General features: G+C 35.2%; 1 protein-coding gene across 1 annotated transcript in view; it reads right to left on the bottom strand.

Annotated features, from left to right (window-relative positions):
- LOC133523208 (sodium-dependent neutral amino acid transporter B(0)AT3) overlaps window positions 1–22,477 on the bottom strand; it is a 70,867-nt gene that overhangs the window by 5,974 nt on the left and 42,416 nt on the right. The window contains exons 3-5 of the mRNA XM_061858688.1: window positions 14,678–15,039; window positions 778–915; window positions 100–225 (exon numbers count right to left, since the gene is read on the bottom strand). Coding sequence (XP_061714672.1) covers window positions 100–225; window positions 778–915; window positions 14,678–15,039 — 626 coding nt within the window. The remainder of the gene's footprint in view (window positions 1–99; window positions 226–777; window positions 916–14,677; window positions 15,040–22,477) is intronic.

Genomic DNA, 22,477 nt, shown 5'->3' with positions numbered 1-22,477 from the left:
GACCCTGATTTCGTATAGAAAACCAGTATCGAGAGAGCAGCCGAGACAGCTTAATTCTCATTAATTTAATTATTTCGCGTTGTAGAATAAGTTCCTTACCTGCATATAGCCAAGCCGGGAATCCACAGCACGGAAGCCAGCACCAGAAGCAAGACCACTAGCACAGCCCAAATCGGCCACGGCTTGCGGACCGTGCCACCCAGCTCGGGGATCCAGGCGTCGTACCTGCACAGGGATCGACTTTAGTGGCAGAAATGAGGCCAATGTCAAATTGTATAAAAGGTAGATAGTAAACTGAAGTAATATTATATACGAAAGAAAAACGCTTCCAGTGCCCAGAGCTGGAATCGAACCAACATCCTCTGCATTCGTGGCAGATGCTTAGACCACTCGGCCACCCGGCCCTCGACGACATAGGTAAAATTTTCTCAAGGACATATATATGCAATCGCTTAAGAGCTTACGACGCCTTTTAAAATTTATAATAGTTTTTTTATAATTTATATAGTACCTAGTCTTTCTATTTGAAATAGCGGAAATAAAAATATTAAAAAATATATATTTGATTTATAATAATTTGATTTGATTGCCTAGCGCTAGGGCATTGAACAATGTCGGTCATGACAAACTTACTAAAGTAGAATCCTGTAGAATCACGCGGAATAATTTAACTTACCTACTAAAGTCGTGGGGCTCGTAACCACCAACCAACCACCAGTGACCAATTTAAATGCATGTCTTTGTCTTTGTCTTTTTTAATAATAAAAAATAATTTACCCAGATCCCTCAGTGGCCAGTTCCACGAACGACGACACAAGAATAGCAAGCATGGCTAGAGGCGAGAGGTACTTCCAGCAGATGAGCCAGTAGATGCCTGGCCGAGTGCCTGTCATCAGCTCGATGTCGTCTGCAAACCTGAAACGAGGTTTTCGACATTTTATAGCTCAAATCCACATGGTATAAATGATCATCTTACGGACGGAATGGAGACCTGCCAGATTTTATTCAAAAAATACAACTAAAAATTCCGTTATTAAACCTGAATACCATCCTCAAAAGATTATACATTACAAAATTATTTGTTATACAATAATTGCAAAAAATATGAAACTAGTTTTAACTTAAAAAAATACAATAAGTAGGAGCTACGCAATTGATGGCACTTAAATTATGCCCGGTCAAGTAGGATTCCCACTCAGCCTAATTAAGGCAAGCGTGATAGTTTTCATCAGAATAGACTAGAATAGCTCTTTCTGCCCCGAATATCGTGAATTGCTAATGGAGTTGGGATGAAAAGTGAAATACTTAAACAAGAAATAAAAGCCCTGTCAATCAACCCGCATACTTATAGACTTTACGGGAAAGAGGCAACAAAGAGAGCAAAAAATGTTCTTTAACGTTCTTGTAAATAAAAAATCTAATTTTAGGCGGAGGTTTTTTCGCACAGTAAGGTAGGTTAGTTAAATTACGTGCCTATATTTAAGATTATACAGTAACCAACATTTGTTACTCAAACGTACTAAATTAATACGAATTGAATTGCTTGACCATAATACAATACAATACAATTCGTTAAATACGATTATAATGCAAATATTAATTAAATCTCTCTCATTGAAGATATCATTTCAGACGTGACGAACAATATTAAGAAATTAGTAACGAGTAATTCTTGTTTTGTAGTTATTCCGATATTTTTTTACACATTGCCTTACTTTATACCGTAATAATTTTCATAAACATTCACAGAACTATGCATCACCATTCAGCATTTATAGACTAGCGCTCACTAGGTACTGTTATTGATTCTGTCCCACATTAACTCAAAAGGTCCACAAAAGAGAGCAAAGTCCCCGGAGAGCCCGGACCAAGATTAAGACGCTTACAAACGTATATCTAACTACCCCTACGTATATTTAACCACGTATTCGTATTGCTTTAAGGTTCAAAATCGAATTGCAGTGTTCCTTGCTTAGCTCGTATAAATACGGCATGGTTCACACACTGTGATTTGGTCGTTATTCATAGTATATTAAGGTTTAAAAGCTTGTCTAGCTAGGCACAGGCATACTCCAATTCGGATTTCCCTCATCCGGGCGCAATGCCAATTGCTTCCCTTAGGCGAGTCTAGGTAACGCTTTATACAAAACCAGTTTAATTTCGAGCTAGATTCATAAATAACTCAATGTTGCAGTTTGAAAAAAAAAGGAATAATAATATAAAAGGATACACAGGCACAACCAGATCTAGGGCAGAGCCCAACTGGGGAAGTACCTCCACCTTACAGAAAACCGCAGCCAAATAACACTACACCCTACTCATAGTGTTGTGTTCCTGCCGGTGAGTAAGGTTGCCAGAGCTCTACAGGAATGGGGGGGGGGGTTAGGGTTGGCAACGCGCATGTAACTCCTCTGGAGTTGCAGGCGTACATAGGCTACGCAGACTGCTTACCATCAGCCGGGCCGTATGTTTGTTTGCCACTGACATATAGTATAAAAAAAAACCAAAATTATTTATTAGTAGGCTAGAGGATAATACAAGAAGTTATTTGTTCCACAAGGGGGCAAAATTGTTGTTTAACCGCTCGTGCTAATATTGATACCCGAGCAAGCGAATGATTCCAAAATTGAACCACGAGCGTAGCAAGTGGTTCGAGAAGTGGAATCTTGAGCGTTGCGAGGGTTATACAAACTTTCCCTCCGAGTGATACATAAAATTTCACCATACCAACGCGAGAAAAATACTACTTGTGCAATAGGTACCAAAAAATCAAACCAAACAGTCATTAAAAAATCATTCAAAATCATCATTTATAAGTCAATTTTACCAGCTAACATAAGAATACAACTGAAAATGTGCATCTGATTACTTTGCCCCACATGTGAATAAAATGCAACTTTCCCGTAAGTTTGTGTGGTGAAAAATAGTAAATTATATCGTACGGACACTAAACAATGGCTTAACTAGTACATAAGCATGTCAGAGCCACCAGCTTAACTAGTACATAAGCATGTCAGAGCCACCAGCTTAACTAGTACATAAGCATGTCAGAGTCACCAGCTTAACTAGTACATAAGCATGTCAGATCCACCAACCAGCGCTTTAAAGAACTTCATACACTTACTCGAATACAGGAAATTGAATTAAAGGCTAGATTACAAAGTTTACAAACGAATTAAACTTCGTTCACGACGGAAGAACAAATAAGCTTCAGTGAATCTGTTTCAAAGATACGGTAAATACAACGCTTCAATATAACGTCTAGGTACGTAAATTTTTGAATTGTAGTATAGCAACTGCTTCGACGTAAATTTTAAATTTTAGGTACGTATTCAAAAAAATATCGTACAGCTTTTACGCTAATATAAATAGCTTTTTAGGCAGTGATAACAAAATTATCAATGGCTACGACTGAAGCTTCCATTTTCCTTTAGCGATTCAGCATTTTTTTCAAAACAAAATTAAATTAAATTGTATCTATCGAGACAATGTTCTATTTTTAGAATTCACCCAGTAAACCATCCTTAAATTACATCAATTTTTCATCGTAATATCCCTATTTGTAAAGAATCGAGTCATTCTAAATCGATTATGTAACGTCATTATGTCACAAAAGGCTCAGCGGAGCGTTCGACTCGGCTATAATTCATGTAGGGTCGTACATTATATTATACAAGGTCGTGCTCGCGCCCTAAAGGGTTGGCCTTCTTGGCACCTCACTTTTACTTTAAGTGACCTCTTCAAGGACGAATTCTATTCACATATCGGACATCAGATATCAGATAGGACAGTGTCAATTTTATTATAGTGTGGTAATATGTAGCCGTAGATATTACTTTGCATTGTAAATTCCTAGCTTCTTTAAAACCATGGACTGGGTTTGATTTGATCGTGGTTTAAACCATACATACTATGAGCTAGGGAGTGGTGCGTAAGTTTGATTTAGGAATTCAGGACTGGCTAGATGCACTGGGCAGTACATCCCTAAGGGCATAGGTACCTATTACCACGAGAACTTAGGACGAAGACGTAATGAAGTCTCCTTATTTGAACTGCTCACTGAATCCGTTCAGTTCCAGAGTGCGCTCTTCCCGGCCTTCACCCTCACTGATTCGTCTACAAAAACCATCAGCTCAATTATTACCAAGACAGTGCTATTTCCGTGAACGCATCCAGATATTTTAAAGAATAGTTTGTCGCCTCTAATACGCTCGCAGCCTACTCGAATTGTTTGAAAGACATCTTTATTGCCTACGGCGCTAATAGCATAAGAGTCCTTCACAAGTTTTTATGATAAATCGTATGTAATAAAAGCGACCATTATTCAAATTTACTTATGATATTGATATCGCCTGCGTATGCTTTGGTTCAACCCCTCGTATGCTGCCTTTCAATTTTAATTATTGAAAAAGTGTCCTTGTCATTTAAGATTTAAGTTCCCACGCACAAATCTGTGTCTCAAACATACTTACTCGTTTCCCGATACGATTGTCAGGAAACACAAGGCATGCATGTTTGTTCGAATTATTTTGGCTTGTCTCTATTTTCCTTCAGAGTCTGTTTGGAACAAGACTTGTGGAATGTGCCCCATACATTCCACGACTCCTCTCTTTCTGCACAGACTCTATGCTTTAAACTAGTAATATTGGCCATTAAACCCATGTACCTAATAATGAGATCACGGTGTCCAGCGGCAGATATCTCAGATAATTTTCGAACGATAAAGCGAGGGAGATCAGGCGGGGTGTTTAAGTTTCCTGAGTGTTGCAGATTGGTTAGTAACTACAATGGATCGCTGGCCAGTAGAGCAGCGTGTATTGGAGCGTATTGTACCAAAGGCTTTTCATATAGGCCGCTATCGCACTGGATGCGATTCGCACGTCGCTCCGATGTTTGAGCCAGACAACGCTATGCGTGTATTAAATCGACGTCAGTTTTTCAGATATTCTGAATAAGCGCAAAACGTTGGAGTGCGTAGGTGCACAGCCTCAGTCGACATTTAGATAAAGTTATTTACAAGGAACGAAATCAGCATCCACTTTTTTTATGAAAATAAATAGTTTTGTTTTTCATGTGCGTTTTTTTTTCTAATTTTATAATCGGATATCGGCCGCTGAACACCCAGAGGTTAGACCTAGGGTGTAGGTAATCTAGGTAGTGCTTTAAAGCAATAATAGTCGTATTTCTCGATACCACAAGCGACAGGAAATCCCAATTGCTTCAACAACTCTCGTCTAAATAGCTCTCGGCGAGGAATTAATATCGGGCAGAGTTGGAGAATATTACGGGCAAGTGTTCATGTATGAAAGAGCTATCGTGTTGAAGTTGTAGGACAGAATAATCTTTATATATTATTTTTGACATAAGCATAAACATTATTAAATATATTCAATGACATGCATTAGAAACAACGTATTGTAGGCCAAACACTGGCTGATTGTGACACACTTTAATGCAACAAAATGATCATTTCGAATACTCGCCTTCGTACAATAAGTTACGTATATTTGTATTTGCATTAGTCAGAAGGTACAATCAAGGAATTGTTTCTGTACCACGTAGTAACTAGTCGCAGTGGCAATGGTGAAAGCCGCTAGGAAAGGAATCTCGTATTATGGTTACTCTAAAAAGGTAGCAGGAGGCACCAATACAACGAAGGTGAAGGTATGGATATTAGATATTTGAACGAAAAGATTTCGTAAGGTTTACTATAGGGAGCGTGCATGAACTGTAGGAGGCAGCACAGGAGCCGTCAGATTTTTGGCGCGAGGCGTAAATGTGATGTTTATTGTTCCGATGTAGCCCACAAGATGGCAGCACTTACTATGCACAAGAAAACACGAGACGTGTAAATGTACATGTTTATGGTTCCGATTCAGGCCACAAGATGGTAGACCCTCCAACGCGCACGGTCCCTATTTATTACTTGCTATTACATTATTTAATATAACCGAAAAGCACGGCGCTGTGGAACCTTAATTTTGTCGAGATTTAATGGGCAATAGACTAGGGTATACCTTAGTAATTCAGGCCCTAACATCTTAAGTTCAAGTTAACGCATTTCCCAGTGCCCGAGAAAAAGAACCTAAACTAAACATTTGCATAAAGTTATTGAGAGTTCCATTTCTTTTCTTCTCTAAACGGACGTATTTATGCAGAAGGGAACCAACCCACACAATGATAGTTTTGAGATAAAGCACTTTTTCTTCATAAATTGTATACAAAAAATATTAACAGCTTTTTTAACAAAGTTAAATTATCAAGTGCCACAGTATGGCATGGTTTATATTGTTTTACTTAAACGAGCCATGTAAATGTGGTTTTAAGTGTAGATTTCTCTTAAAAAGACCAAAACCTCAAAAGTGGATCCAATAAATTACAACATCTAAAATGCGGAATTAATCGAATCAATCAATTTTAATTGCAGCCGCATTTGAATAGTATTAAGCGGCTTAACTCGTAAGCCCGTCAAACGTTCGCAAAACACTGCCCAGCGAGCATAACAGCCGTAAGTGCCATTGAAAACCAGTTTACTTCGGAGTTTGTTGCATAAGAATAGAGTTGAGTGGGAAAAAGTTGAGTTTTTCGGTGACGGTTATGCAAGGGAGATTTTCAACAATGTCGAAGTTTTTGAACAGAAACCCTTACCTAATAATTTTTAAAATGGAAAACGAGATTAAAGTCAGTAAAAATCGTGTTACTTTAAATAAAAATAAAAACCCTTAACCCTGAATATTTCTTTTTAATATTTGTGTGATTAAGCTCTGTTTTTACATAACAGTATTCAAATTTGCAACGATTTGAACGATTGGCTAGTTTAAAACCCAATTACTCGTACCCTTACCTAATCGCTCTTGTACAAAACCAGACAGTTGCAGGCCAGCACATTTCTCGAACGTGCAGTCTCGTGGGAAACCTTGTTCAGTATGATCATCCTGATACATTGTGACATTCGGGATCACGACTTCCAATTCTAATTTTCAGTTTTCTTTCTTTTTTCATTTCCAGTTTTCTTTGTTATCTATTTTATTTTAAGAATGGGGTTTCGTCACGCAGTGACGATGTCAGCCCTGTAATAAGATCTACAAAATTACCTACACTACTACATTATTTTTAAATGTTGATTGCACATACAAACACAAGTTACAAATACCCATGTTAGTAGACTTGTAAAATGTCATATCAGTCCTCGCGCCTCGTTGCGGACACATTCCAACAAAACTTGGTGGACATCTTCTTATTACACTCTGGCAGTTTGGTGGTGCTGCCAATTTCATACAGGTGCTTGAATTTGTTTGATGGAATGTGTCCATCATCTGCTACATATTGATGCTGCAAGAGTAGCAGTTGTATACAAAAAAGCGCTAATCTCATGAAACACCCTCTCGTAAATGATCTTTGAAAAAAACGAGGTAATTATTAGATTAAAATGAAAGAACAATTTTAAAAGTTGTTACGAGACCGTTTTAGTTTAGTTAATTGAGTCGATGAACATAGATTTAAAAGCCGATACAGTTCGCGTTATTAATAAAACTGAATAAAACTTGGTGTTTTCAGACGAAAGTGCGCGTCGGCTTTGAAAACTCTTCGGACGTGACGGGAAACTTTACCTTGAGCTCTAATAACATCGAATATGAGTTATTAGACCAGCGGTTGAACAAAAATGGGTTTCGATAATATTAAAGTTTTTTTCTTTTTTGATATATCATTGGGAGTATGTTAAATAATACTTTGGTAAAAAGTTAGAAATTTTAAGGTTGAGCTTTCGATTATATTTAAATATTTTAATTTTTGCTAATAACTAAGTAAATATAGAATTAAAGTTACAGAAAACTTTAGCATATCGAATAACACTTCAATTTATGTACAATTTTCAGTTTTTAGAAATCTGGAACAGCTGCTTTCTGGTAAACGTAAAAACACGAGTTATTTTGTAAATATAGAATTAGAGTTGCTGATATTGCAAAATTACGATATTATCGATCAACTTAGTATTCTATTAAAAAGTTAGACATGTAGACAATGTGCTTGTCTAGATATTGATTTCAGGTTAAGCAGTATAGCTAATATTGAATTAAAGTTTGTAGAGTTAATAATAATCGATCATCAACAATGATCTCAGTTACTAAACAAAATTTAGAAATATAAAATCACGGCGACACTCATTACTGATATGTATGCATTCCTTGCTTATATAAATACGTTACGTTTCAAACGCGCGGCAAGTTTGCGCGCGCCGCGCGCTGTGGCAGGAGGCAGCGAACAACGGTAGTGGGGAGCGGGGTGCCCTTGACTGCGTCTACGGTCCATCAAAAAATTCCTAAAGCGTGTTTTAAATTAATAGCAATAGAAAATTGTTATTTTGTTGTTGCTATAATAGGTATTGCCCGCGGTTTCGTTCGCGTAGAATTCGTTATCGCGTTACATGAATATTATTTATTTATTTAAACTTTATTGCACAAACAAAAAAAAAACACAAATGGCGGACTTAATGCCAAAAGGCATTCTCTACCAGTCAACCATTGGGTCAAATAGAGACAAAAAAACACATTCTCATACAGATGACCACCCTTCCTTGTACCATTTTAAAAGCCAGTTGCAGCTTTTCTTTCCCGATTTTTTTCAGATGTTTGGACTTGGTATTTTGCTCGCGATAGTTATTTGTTTTAAGGGGAATGTTGTTGTTAACCGCTAATGCTAATATTGATAACCGATAGTTATATAGAGATACGTTATAAGGTATGTGCACCCTCATGTTATTTATTTCTGATAAGAAATAAATGTAAGACAAAATTCACAGTGATACATTTCAAGTAGGTTGCCTTGTAAGATTGCGTACGGATAGTTTTTTTGTTTGTTATTTCATCGTATGATATATCAAATGAAAGCTTATTTGAAAGTTGCCGTATTAAAAAAGTTGGTCCAGTTAATGGTCGCCTAGATTAACCGATTTTTATATAAAATGTAGGCAACCATGGACTGGACCAACTTGTTAAAAAGGCAACCTAGTACAGTTAGTAATATTAGTACAGTTAGGTACCTGGGCGACCGAGCTTTGCTCGGTTATAACTATTTATTGTAATATGGTGGTGATAATGTACATAAACTTAAAAAGTAAAATGTGAACTGACAATTATTATTATTTACAATCGATTTTAACCTTACAGCACTTGTCACAGAGTAACGCCATCTATTGTCGATTTCTCTTATTACATAGGTCATTTTTTTTTACTAAATTAAACTTGTGTAAAACAATAAAAATTAAAAAATTATATATAAACTTGAACATATAAAAAAAACAAAAGTTAGTCACCGGGCGAGATTCGAACCCGTAACACTCGTTTAGCAGTCCGCGTCTTAACCCGCTGGACCAGACGGACAGTGGCCGGCAACACGAAATTAGTGACCATATTCTGCGTCGAAAGAAAAACGCATGAAAACTCGAAAACACGCATTTTCCCAAACATAAGACTAATCTAGATAGATTGTATACCCCCAAAAACCCCTATATACCAAATTTCAGCGAAATCGTTAGAGCCGTTTCCGAGATCACAGAAATATAATTATATATATATATACAAGAATTGCTCGTTTAAAGGTATAAGATAAATAACTTTTCTTTTGATATATCATGTGACGTTTTCGTTTACACACTAAAAGCACAGTGTAAAAAGTAACAGTGGGCCGACGCTTTTGATGTTTGCGTAAATGCCGACACCGCTCAAGGTCTCCGCACCTACCTAGGGTTATCACAGACTTACACAACTGCCCAAAAGAGGATGGAAATGTTTTTAGTTTTCATGTTGTATGATGTATGTGTACTAATTTTACAAATGACGTCCATTTTGGAAATAAAGATGGCGGACGTCACTTTTTTGAAAAAGTCATCATGGGTGTTGTTTTCTGGGTTTTTAGGGGTGTGGATTTCAAAAATGGCATCTATTTTGAAAATAAATATGGCGGACGCTACTTTTTGAAATGGGTGTCGATGTGTGTAGCCGTGATATCAACCACCTTTAATTCTAAAATGGTCTCTATTTTTGAAATCTGCACCAACAAGAACCGCCAAAATTGACGTCATTTTTGTAATTGGAACCCCGAGGAACCTCGGAGATGACACCCATATCGATTTTTAAGAAAAATTAATGTCCGCCATCTTGGATTTCAAAATAGACGTCATTTTCGTAATCGGAATCCTGAGGAACCTCGGATATGACACCCATATCGACCTTTAAGAAAAAATAATTTCCGCCATCTTGGATTTCAAAATGAACGTCATTTTCGTAATCGGATCCCCGAGGAACCTCGGAGATGACACCCATATCGATTTTTAAGAAAAATTAATGTCCGCCATCTTAGATTTCAAAATGAACGTCATTTTCGTAATCGGAACCCCGAGGAACCTCAGAGATGACACCCATATCGATTTTTAAGAAAAAATAATGTCCGCCATCTTGGATTTCAAAATAGACGTCATTTTCGTAATCGGAATCCCGAGGAACCTCGGATATGACACCCATATCAACTTAAGAAAAAATAATTTCCGCCATCTTGGATTTCAAAATGAACGTCATTTTCGTAATCGGATCCCCGAGGAACCTCGGAGATGACACCCATATCGATTTTTAAGAAAAAATAATGTTCGCCATCTTGGATTGCAAAATGGACGTCATTTTCGTAATCGGAACCTCGAAGTACCTCGGAGATGACACCCATACCGATTTTTAAGAAAAATGAATGTCCGCCATCTTGGGTTCCATAATGGATGTCATTTTCGTAATCGGCACCCTGAGGACTTTCAAAAATAATGAAAACATCAAATACTACATGATACATATACAAACAGAAGCAAGAACAATTTCTTGCTTTTTAAAGTCTTAAACTACTCATAATTTCTTAAAATAAGTTATAAAACATGTCCGCCATTTTGAATTTGAAAATTGATATCATAATTATGATATATTTTTGTTTACACTGAGACAAATAATTAGCACATGTCGTATGAAATATTTTAATTGTGTTTTTTTTTATTTATTTTTATACTACGTCGGTGGCAAACAAGTATACGGCATGCCTGATGGTAAGCAGTATCCGTAGCCTATGTACGCCTGCAACTCCAGAGGAGTTACATGCGCGTTGCCGACCCTAACACCCTCCCACCCCTCGTTGAGCTCTGGCAACCTTACTCACCGGCAGGAACACAACACTATGAGTAGGGTCTAGTGTTATTTGGCTGCGATTTTCTGTAAGGTGGAGGTACTTCCCCAGTTGGGTTCTGCTCTAGATCTGGAATGACATCCGCTGTGCTGTGCCCTACCACACAGAGCCAGATAACATTTACAATGCCCATACCTCTCTTATAATGCCTGTGCTAAAAATGTTGATTGCGAACTACCTGCAATAACTATACAGTACCTGGGCGACCGAGCTTTGCTCGGTTATAACTAACTATTTATTGTAATATGGTGGTGTATAGGTGATAATCTTAACTACATTCTTTTACTAAATTAAACTTGTCTAAAACAATAAAAATTAAAAAATTATATATAAAATTGAACATACTTGGCTGTACATTTGAGTGCCTATCGCGAACCACGTTCGACGTGTTACCTCTCTGTCGCAATTGTAAATTCGTACGTAAGTATGACAGGGAGGCAACACGTCGAACGTGGTTCGCGGTAAGCCCTCCTGATGCCACCTCCATTAGTCTTTTGTACGCCGGTATAGCCTTCGACTCAATGTATAATCTACACTTTTTATGGAAACGTAGTTCCTCCTTCCCGTAGAAATATTTAACTTTCCCATCACCAAGAAAGATTATTTGCTCGCAGTTATTAACTGCTCAATTCCTCGTTTTTTTCTCTGTTATTAAGTCAGTACAGTACACATATCAAAAAAATTTCACTCATTTTGAAGTCATAATCACTTTTATTCTATAATTAAATTCATGTAATGTCCCGCATCTAATTTATGTGCACGATAAACAAACAAATGAATGATTTGAAAGAAAAGACAAACAGCGCTTGCGAAGCTGAGCGGGGGGCGCGGGCGGGGCGAGGTATCTATCGCTCACTAGGTCGGCTACGATAGGCTCCCGCGCGCCGAGCCGAATTTTACTATTACAATGCAAGCTACACACAGATATTTCTACCTTTCCATAAAATGGCTGCATATATTATTTTATAGTAATAGACTTATCTCTACGGACTTTAATTCAATATTAGATCTTACAGGACAAAAAACGCATATTAATTGTAAAGCACATATCCTATTCTTCTAATTTTTTGCCTTGCCTATTAACTTAAGAATTTAGATATGATATTGTAGATTTTTCAAACTTTAATTCAATATTGACAAAATAATAAGCTAATTTGAGTTTAACAAAGTAGCACGTTGAATTTTTTTTTCTAAAAATTTGATAGCATAAAGCCTCATACATATTATAAAAGACGATGCTTAAATTTTGTACTTTAATTCAATATTCAAAATTCATCAATAAAAATACATAAATACCTTATTTATATCTAACGCTCGTTCTAAATTTTCTTCATATATTACAAATATGCTTAAAAATATGTCCCATACCAGATAAACATCACTTTTCACTCTTTAGAATTATCGAAACTTATAGGGCAAAAATCCGGTCCCACTATTGGTCTATATATCGCCTATATTTTATCGAGCCGCATACTAAGATGGTGCTTGAAATCTTTTGATGGCAGTTATCGGTTAAAGTTATAGCTAAATTCTACCATTATGGGAATTTACCTACTATGCTAATATTATGCTTTCTAAACCACATTTTAGTGGGTCTGTCGTGAATTTATATTGGTTGGGAAATTAATTTCAATTCAGGTTACGCTGATTTTGATTGCGGATAATTTTCTTGGTCGCAAATAAAGGAAAGTACCTACTTTAAATAAAATTATTCCGCGACAGACTCGCTAAAATTATGATATGTTCTTAGAGTTTTCTTTCTTGCAGACTCGTGATTGGGCGATGATATAAATCTAGCTAATCCCCGTATTAATTACAAGCCCTGTTAGCGTGTACAGTCGAGGAAATTAATTCTTTAGCAGTATACGGTTCACTTTACATTGGACAGCTCTTAGCATAGGTATGTACAACAAAAATTACTTGAACCGCAAATTGCTAAAGAATCAATTTCCTCGACCGTACATAGGGCATCCAGTATCAGACAATTCTCAATACCTATTGAAATCCGATATTATTAGTCCTGCTTTTGGTGTTGATATTGACGATTTAATTTTTTTATGTATATCATATATTTTATTTGGTGGAATTTGCTGTTCATAAAATACACACAGTTTTTTATATAATTAGTTCCATTGAAAAAAAAAAAACAGATTTTAGGTCCAAATATTTGGAATCAGCGAAATTTTAGTCGTATATTTTTTATGAAACGAAACTATTAAATCCAATAGCTACAGGAATTTCGATATTAGTCCTCATCAACTCCTGTATTGCAATACATGAAAATCCATTCAATCGATTTCAGTATTTCGAGATTCTGAGATTACGGTATGCCGTACCGGTAGACGAAGAGGTATTGTGTTCAATTGAGATATCTTTGAGCATCGTTAAGTTACATAATTTCGTAGCATCGCTTAAATACAAAGACGGCACGTTGGAAAAAGGTTGAGAGTTTCCGAACCCTCCGAATATTGGTGTACCTACTCCGTGTACTTAGCATCACCATATTGACTGCTCCAGATCCCCGAGATCCCTGACTCAAGAGTAACTTACGAAGTTTGGAGAAGTTACGGAGCGAAACTGGTATAAGATTTGGGTAGGTTTAAGTATGTTAAAAACTTTGCAGGCAGTGAGGCAGGGTGTGATTTATCTATAGTGCTAAAAGTGTGTGTCATAATCATATATTTTACCCATTTCGTTGTGAAAGCAACGGTACATTCATTGTATAAGATCATTAATATCCAAAATTAAACCACGAGCGTAACGAGTGGTTCGAAAAGTGTTGAGCGTTCATCTTGAGCGTTGTGAGGGTTTGAACGCACGAGAATAAAACAAACTTTGCTACCGAGTGAAATAGGTATACAAAATTTCACCACACCAACGCGAGAAAAATATTAAAATACCTAATAACTGTTTCAAAAGTAGTTACTTTTAATTACATTGCATGTTTATAAAGTATTTCACGCAGCATCTTCCTCTCATCTCAACTGCCCCCCGGAGTATGTACATTAATTGCACATGCATTAATTTACCTCATCAGCATTTAGTTTATATAAAACTGTCGTAATTAGTCAATAAGCACTCTCTTTTTCATTCACGTTCGCTAGTCTATAAGTGTGCACACCTATCAAGTTAAAATAAATCAAGTTTATCTCAAGAAATCGTCTTTCATGTTCCACATTACTATCAAGATACCCATTAAATAAATATTAGAGTTAGTAAGTACTCTAACAAGCATTAAATATCAAATCCACAATGAATTGAACGCTATGAAATAGCTTTCATTCAAAATCATAATTTAAAAGTCGATTCTACCTACAAGTCAACATGAGGAAAACAACTCAAAATTTGCAACAACTTTCTCATTCGTTTTGGAAGAATAAAAATACACTTCGACCTGTTGTGAAAGAGTAATTAAGTACCAGCTTACGTCTACAAATAAAAAAAAATTATTTAAACTCACCTCTTAACTCCATACACGTACGAAATTCCAATGCACTCAAAAAACGCTATAATCAGCAGCGGGAAATTCCCGCTATACATATCAAACAGCAGGAATATATAGCTTCCAGCGCCGTGAGCGAACGCCATTGACAGCAAACAGCATGTCAGACAGATTCCTCCCGTCAGATACTCTTTCCTCAAGTTCGGGAAGAGTTTCATGTCGACGATTGAAGTGACGACGCCCTCTAAAGTGCCGAATTGGGAGTCGATGCCGAGGGTAAACAGCATCAGGAAGAAGAGGACGGACCAGAACTGGGCGCCGGGGAACTGGTTGATGGCCTCGGTGAAGATTATGAAGGCTAGGCCGGTGCCGGAGGCCGTCTGGAAAGAACAAACAACTGGTTAGTATAGCAAAGATATACTGGTTAGTATAGGTCAGTAAAGGGTTCGTTAGAATAGGAGTTATGTGCTAAACTGTCCCAGTAGTAGCATCTTAGTAGAATGTGGAGAAGTATATTCAACAAAGATATGCCTTAGGAGAAACCAAAAGCAATTATAAAAAAAAGAAATATTATCCATCCTAAATTATAAACACGGTAAATGTCAAGTATATCATTAGTGAGGTTAATTTATGGCAAATTTTAAGGAGTACTGTTATCAGTTATTAAATTTAATGCTGATTAATGCTTAAGTATTCATCATGTAACTTTGGTCGACATCAACTTCTCCGCAATCTATTAAGATTATTATTAATATTGGCGTGGTAAAATTAAGAAAACCAGACCGAATAATTCGTGTCGTTTTGCATATTGGCACAGTTATTCTTTGAGATCCTACAATGAAAATGTATAAACATAATTTATAGAAAATGTAATGTAGGTATATAATTAATATACAAGTATCTATATTTTAATCGTTTTTCAAGATATAAGCAAAATACTGAAAATATATATCTTTTCCCTGCCCTCCCCCCACCGCCGGCTCGTCTCCCACCCTCAGGGACTTTTAGTATGTTCATCTGGACACCTCAAATAGTAACTATACCAAATTTAAAAACTGTACGAATTATTCGGTGTGATCGACGATTTTTGAGCAGATTTTCTTACTGTACATAACTGTAATATGGTTATCACATGAAACTACTATATACCATTGTTATAAACTAGCCCCTGTTCACGAATTCGTACGCATAGAAAATGTAAAAAAATATTGAACTCCTTTTATATCCACTTTGAAAACCGTGTTTCAAAACTTTCTAACCATAAGGTCCTTCAACGATTTAACACGTAACGAAATTGTTTTAAAATACATATACCTAGATTATAGATGTTATTGTATATGTATTGTTCCGTCACGCTAAAATCAGATAAACTATGAACAGACGCAGTTATGTAGTTGAATAAAACCTAGAAAAAGACATACTCGTAGGATAACTTTCGACTTCGTCTGCGTGAGATGATGATGATAATGATTAGAATTATTATGTTCTTCCTCGGGGCTCAAAATAATTCATACAAAAATTTAATCTAAATCGGTTTAGCTGTTTAAGCGTGAATATAATATACATAACATAAGCGTTAACAGACAGATACACAGCGTTACCTAATTTTGCATTACCTAACAATATTATAAGGGATTTGACATAGCGGATAGAACAATTATAACGAGTTCCAAAAAGAGCGGGCAGTAAACGCCTGATCAGTACCCCTAGTGTAACTTTGATCGACATCATAACGTGACGAACGCGTTTGCGTTAAGTCTCATTTTGTATAGGATTTTGAGGTTCCAAAATGTCCCGCTTGGCGCGCTCTTTCGAAATCCAATACAAAATGAGACTAAACGCAAACGCGTACGTCACGTTTGGAAATCGAATTTATTTACACTAGGGGTACTGATTACACGGACGGAAGACAAATTGTTTAACTTTTTGCATACACCTGATATTACCTCTAGTAATCACAATTGATATTGCAGCTTTATATTTTATTTATTAACTTCAACTTCAACATTTATTCAGCAAATAGGCCACAAGGGCACTTTTACACGTCAACATGGAATTTACATACAAACAGAAACAAGCACAACAACAATTAGAATAGTACATTACGATACAAGTGCGAAAAATAGGAAATTCGAAACGAGTGGCGATAAATTAAAACACGACCGAAGGGAGTGTTTTAAATCGACACGAGTTGCGAATTACCTATTCGCACATGTATCGTACAACGTTTTACAGTACATATGGCCCTTTAAATGTTCGACACAGTAACATAATATGCTACTTCTCGCACTAGTGCTATAAAGTAGCCCCATATGTACTGTAAAATATAATTCATTGAAAATATTAATGCAAACTACAGTATTATTGTTTAAAGAAAAATTTAGTAAAATATTATTATTACTTAGAGATGTATAAAGTCTCTAAATGTCGAATTACAAAAAAAAACTAAAATAATAATAATAAATAAATATCTATATCTAGAACCACTTTTTCTGACTCTGTAAATGATCCACATTATCATATGGTAGTATTTGATTAAAATATAATTATTGGTTATTTTTCTTATTTTTAAGTAAAAGTAATCTTATACTAAGTAATCATGGTCACCCTATGACTTTTGACATACGCTGTATGGAAAACGACAAGACGTCACATTGAGTAGGGTGACCAAATTGTATGCAAAAATGTTTTTTTCTACTGGTCATCTGAAAAATAATCATCATTATTGGTGATAATAAATAATTAGCAACATCATTAGGCTCGTCTTCGAATTCTGTAGGATGTATAGTTCTCTTGCTCCACGACCCCGAAATCACCCTGTATATCGTCGACAACACAAGCCTCATTCAGCGTACTGTGGGATTATATCCATATAAGATATTTCTTTACCACTAATAAGATAGACAAATAAAAATAATGCGTTGCTTTATCTGAAACGAAAATATTTTATTTAATCTGTGTTTCTACCATTGAAACCATTTGTAAGAAAATAACTAAAGGAAAACCTACATACCTGAAACGAAAATAAACGACATTAAATGTCTATTTGTCTATCAGCATGTAAACTTAATCACTGATATTACTATTTGATAAATTATTTTAAATAAACGTTTTCTTTCGTACATTTCACATTTTTTATGACATATGTGACATTATCGACAGCCACGCATCCATAGAGTAGGCGGCGGTCAAATAGGAAAAATAATAAAGTATAATTAATACTTTTTACATCTCCCCCCCTAAGGATAGAAAATTTTTCCAATAAAATTTTCGCAGGATCGTGAACTCTCCTCCGTTTCTTCTCCTTCTTCATCTATAATAGGGACTGGAATAAGTTTCGTTATATGGAATAAGTTCGACTCTGCTTTTTTATGACCGACATCTATTCTGTATATAGAGTCTGAAATTTTCTCAGTAATTTTATAGGGTCCAATTTTCAGCTCATCTAATTTCCTTCTGTTTAGCTTGTTTCCATTTTCCACATACACCAAGTCTCCAACATTAAATTTATGATACCTTCGATTTTTGTCAAATATTTTCTTATTGTAGTTGTGCGATTTTAAAGTATTTTCGAGTGCTATCTCTTTATCTATATTCCAATCACTTTGCAGTTCTTGCTTAAGTTCTTTTGGCAAAATTCTATCATCTGTACCATTCATAAGGTAAGATGGGGAAAAACCAGTGACTGAATGTTTTGTTTCATTGTATTTTTTAAGACATTCTTGTGCTATTGTGGCCCAAGCTCGTTTTTCTCCTCTTTCGTTTATTCTGCATCTTATCTTGTTTACTAATGTTTGATTTAATCTTTCATTTAATCCATTCGAGAAAGCTGTATTTACTGCTGTAAAAACTATGTTTATACCCTTGTTCTGCAAGAAAATCTTAAATTCTTTTGAATTAATTCCAGGGTATTGATCAGTAAGTATCATACCAATGTTGTTTGTTTCTGTTACATTTTTGAGTAGTTTAATAAAATCATCTGCGCTTTGGGTTTTGGATGTTAGTATATACGCATATCTGGTGAAGTGGTCTACCAACAAATGCAGATATTTTTTTGTTGATCTCGAACCTCCAAATCCTCCAATCGTGTCTATTGACATAATTTCAAAAGGTTTTGTAGCCGGACCCAAATGAGACATAAGTCCAAATTTGTCTCGTCCTCTTGATTTATTTTTAATACAAATTTCACATGTAGCGCAAACATTTTTGATATTAGTTGTTAAATTTTTAGCCGAATATAACGGACTAATAGTTTTCAGCATTTGTCCAACTCCAATGTGGCAAAACTGTTCATGTATATTTTTCAAAAGTGTTCTGCTAAACCTCTCTGATAGTAGTATTTTCTCTTTTGTCTTCATTTTTCTTAAATAAACGTTATGTTTCTTAATTAAATTCTCCTTTTTATTCTGTATATATTTATTTTGACGCTGATCTTTTAAAATATCTTCAAGTTTTATTAAATTAACAACTTTTAATTGTTCATCTTTATTTTCATCACATTCTAAAACTGGATTCCTGCTTAAGCAGTCTGCTTCCAAGTTTGTTTTTCCTGGCGCATATTTTATTTGAAAATCATATTGAGACAGATAGTATGTCAAGTCACCCAGTTCTTCATCCGTTCTTGATTTAAGGTTCATATTTTCTAGGGGTTTGTGATCGGAGAAAACTGTGAATGATTTTCCTATCAGCCAGTATTGCCAGTATCTCACAGCCTCCTTAATAGCTAGACATTCCAAGTATATAGCTTTTTTTTTCTTTTGTGCCACATTCAATTTCTTAGAAAAATATGCAACTGGTTTTTCTTTTCCATTAGGCTGCATCTGTTTTAAAATAGCTCCAATGCCTTCCAATGAAGCGTCAGTATAAATATTTATTGGTAAATCTTGATCAAATATTTCCAGTACTGGCTGGGAGCATAGCAGTTTTTTTATTGTTTCGAATGCTTTCTGGCATTCTTCAGACCATACGAATTTTTGATTTTTTCTGAGTAAATTATGTAATGGGTCTAATATCATTGCACTTCTTGGTATATATTCATGATAAAAATTTATCTTCCCTAGAAATTGTCTAATATTTTTCTGGGTTTTTGGGACAGGAAAATTCTTTATAGATATTAAGTTATCTTTTACCGGTTGTATTGAGTTATTTTGGATTATGTGACCTAGATATTTGACCGAGTTTGATGCAAAAATGCACTTCGTAAATTTCAATCTAAACCCTTCAGTCTTTATTGCTTCCAACAATTGTGTCAGGTGATCAATATGCTCTGTGAATGTTCTAGAAAATATGAGAATATCATCTATATAATTAACAGCAAAAGCAGTAAGTTTATGTTTTCTTAATACATTGCTTAGTATCCTCTGAAAGATTGCAGGCGAGGTCTTTAACCCGAACGGCAACACTGTCCACTGAAAATGTCCTTCCTGTGTCACAAAACCAGTTTTCTTCCTGTCTTCGATTCGTAATGGGATAGACCAAAATGCAGAGTTTATATCCAAGGTAGAAAAGTAACTGCAATTCCTCGTTTTAATCATCAGATCATCTATTAATGGAAATGGTTGAGCCTGAGGAACTACTATTTTATTCAGATCCCTGAAGTCTATGCATAGTCTCGATTTTCTATTATCCTCTTTTTTAAATGCTAAAGTAACAGGAGCAGCAAATGGACTGTAAGACTCTTCTATTAGTTTATTGTCTAATAGTTTTGCTATCTGTTGTTCGATCTCTTTTTTATCTTCTTCAGTGCACCTATAGGGCCTCTTACTACAGTATTTGTCAACTAATAAATCTATCCTTGCTTCATATTCATTAACTGTGCCAATATCGAACTTATGTTTTGCAAAAACTGACTTGTATTTATCAATTAATGTATTTATTTTAACTTTTTCTTCTCCATTCAAATGATCTATATTCATTTCAAAATCATCTTCCTTTACATGTTCATTAAAGTTTATTTTGTATTCTGTTTCACCTCGAGTCGAGAGTTTCTTTAATACTAAATCGTTAAAAATGTCTACTTTTTTATCATTTATAGGATCTTCATTATTACTTCCTTCTTCTTTTTGAGAGATTTCTAAGTTTTCATCTTGTCTCAGTCTGAATAATTTTATTAGGTCTAATCCAATCAAAAAGTCATCTTTGAATTTTTCATCATCTAGAATATCTATATCTACATTCTTTTCCAGTTCGAAGATTTTTATTTTTAAGTTTGTCAAACCTTTTGTCTTATTAACACCACTAATTGTAATTAAATTTGCTTCGTTCAAACTGTTTCCTTTCCCTTTCAGTCTTAAAAGCTTGGAGTTAATAACAGAAACATTTGAACCTGAATCATAAAGGGCCTTCAATTCAAATTTATCATTTACTTTCAGTTTGACATATATTAATGGTGTTATTATTCGTTTTTTTGGTGCGTTTCATTTAATTCAGCTTCAATAACTGAGTTGTTGACATGTCTCACAACATTCCTTACATTCTTATCTTCGTCTTTTGTTCTAAACCAGCATAAGTTTTCTGGGTGGTAACGGGGTCCTTTATTTAATTTTTCGCAGATTTTACATGCGTTTAGATCTTCATTTTTATTGCTAGTTTTGGAGCTTCCCACTCTTCTCTTAAACACGTAACTTTTTCTATTTACCATGTGTTCCAGCTTGCTGACCTCATTAAATAAATCAACAGTATCATTTAATATTTCCCTGTCAATCTTGTTTATTATGTATTCCGGCAAACCAGATGCAATTAAATCCACCAATGTGCCGGCATCAATCGATCTTCTCATATCCAATAATAATTTCTCTTTTTTAATAGCGTAGTCCAGCAATGAACCGTCTTTATATTTAAAAAACATTGCATTCGTAACTGGGTTCCATCCTTTATTTGCAAAAGAGTCACAGAATTTCTTTTTCCATTTGGACCAATCCGCGTCCATTGTTAATTTTATGATCATTGAACTAAACCAATCTGCACAACTCTTATCCATGAATAGCCTCAATATTTCAACCTTCTTCTCGTCTGCAATTTGAAAACGCTCACATTCTCTTTCGAAAATGTCTATCCACTGAACAGCGTTTGAATTCTTGGTTGAAAATTTCTCAATAACAAACTTCTCCGCAATATTTTTCAAACTCTGTTGTCGGTTTTCTTGTGTATTCTCTATTAATTTTTCCAATAATTTACCTAAGGCATCCGTATCTTTTTGAGGTTCGGTGGAGGGTTGTTTTTCATTTAATTCTTCTAGGTATTGATCTCCGAATTGTATGTTACCATCCTCGTCTATATAATTTTTCTTAAGTTCTTCGGTCATTGTTATCCAGACTCTTCTTATCTGATATCTCTTAGTTAAACTGTTTTTTACTTTACTATAAGCAGCTGTTTTCAGTATTTCTTTATGATAACCGACTGATTGTAGCTCTTCCGGAATAGCATAGATTTTATTATCACTCGTAGTTATAGAAGTAACACAGTAAATATTTGTCTTTCCATCACTTCCCGGCAATATCGTAAATTCGAAGCGAAGTTTCTCCATTTCCGATCGACTTAATAACAATAATGTCGTTTTATAAGATATTTCTTTACCACTAATAAGATAGACAAATAAAAATAATGCGTTGCTTTATCTGAAACGAAAATATTTTATTTAATCTGTGTTTCTACCATTGAAACCATTTGTAAGAAAATAACTAAAGGAAAACCTACATACCTGAAACGAAAATAAACGACATTAAATGTCTATTCGTCTATCAACATGTAAACTTAATCACTGATATTACTATTTGATAAATTATTTTAAATAAACGTTTTCTTTCGTACATTTCACAT

Source organism: Cydia pomonella, chromosome 12 (genome assembly GCF_033807575.1).
Source record: "Cydia pomonella isolate Wapato2018A chromosome 12, ilCydPomo1, whole genome shotgun sequence".
NCBI classification, from domain to species: domain Eukaryota; kingdom Metazoa; phylum Arthropoda; class Insecta; order Lepidoptera; family Tortricidae; genus Cydia; species Cydia pomonella.
Note: the sequence above shows the minus strand (reverse complement) of the source record. Positions and strands in the feature narration are given on the sequence as shown.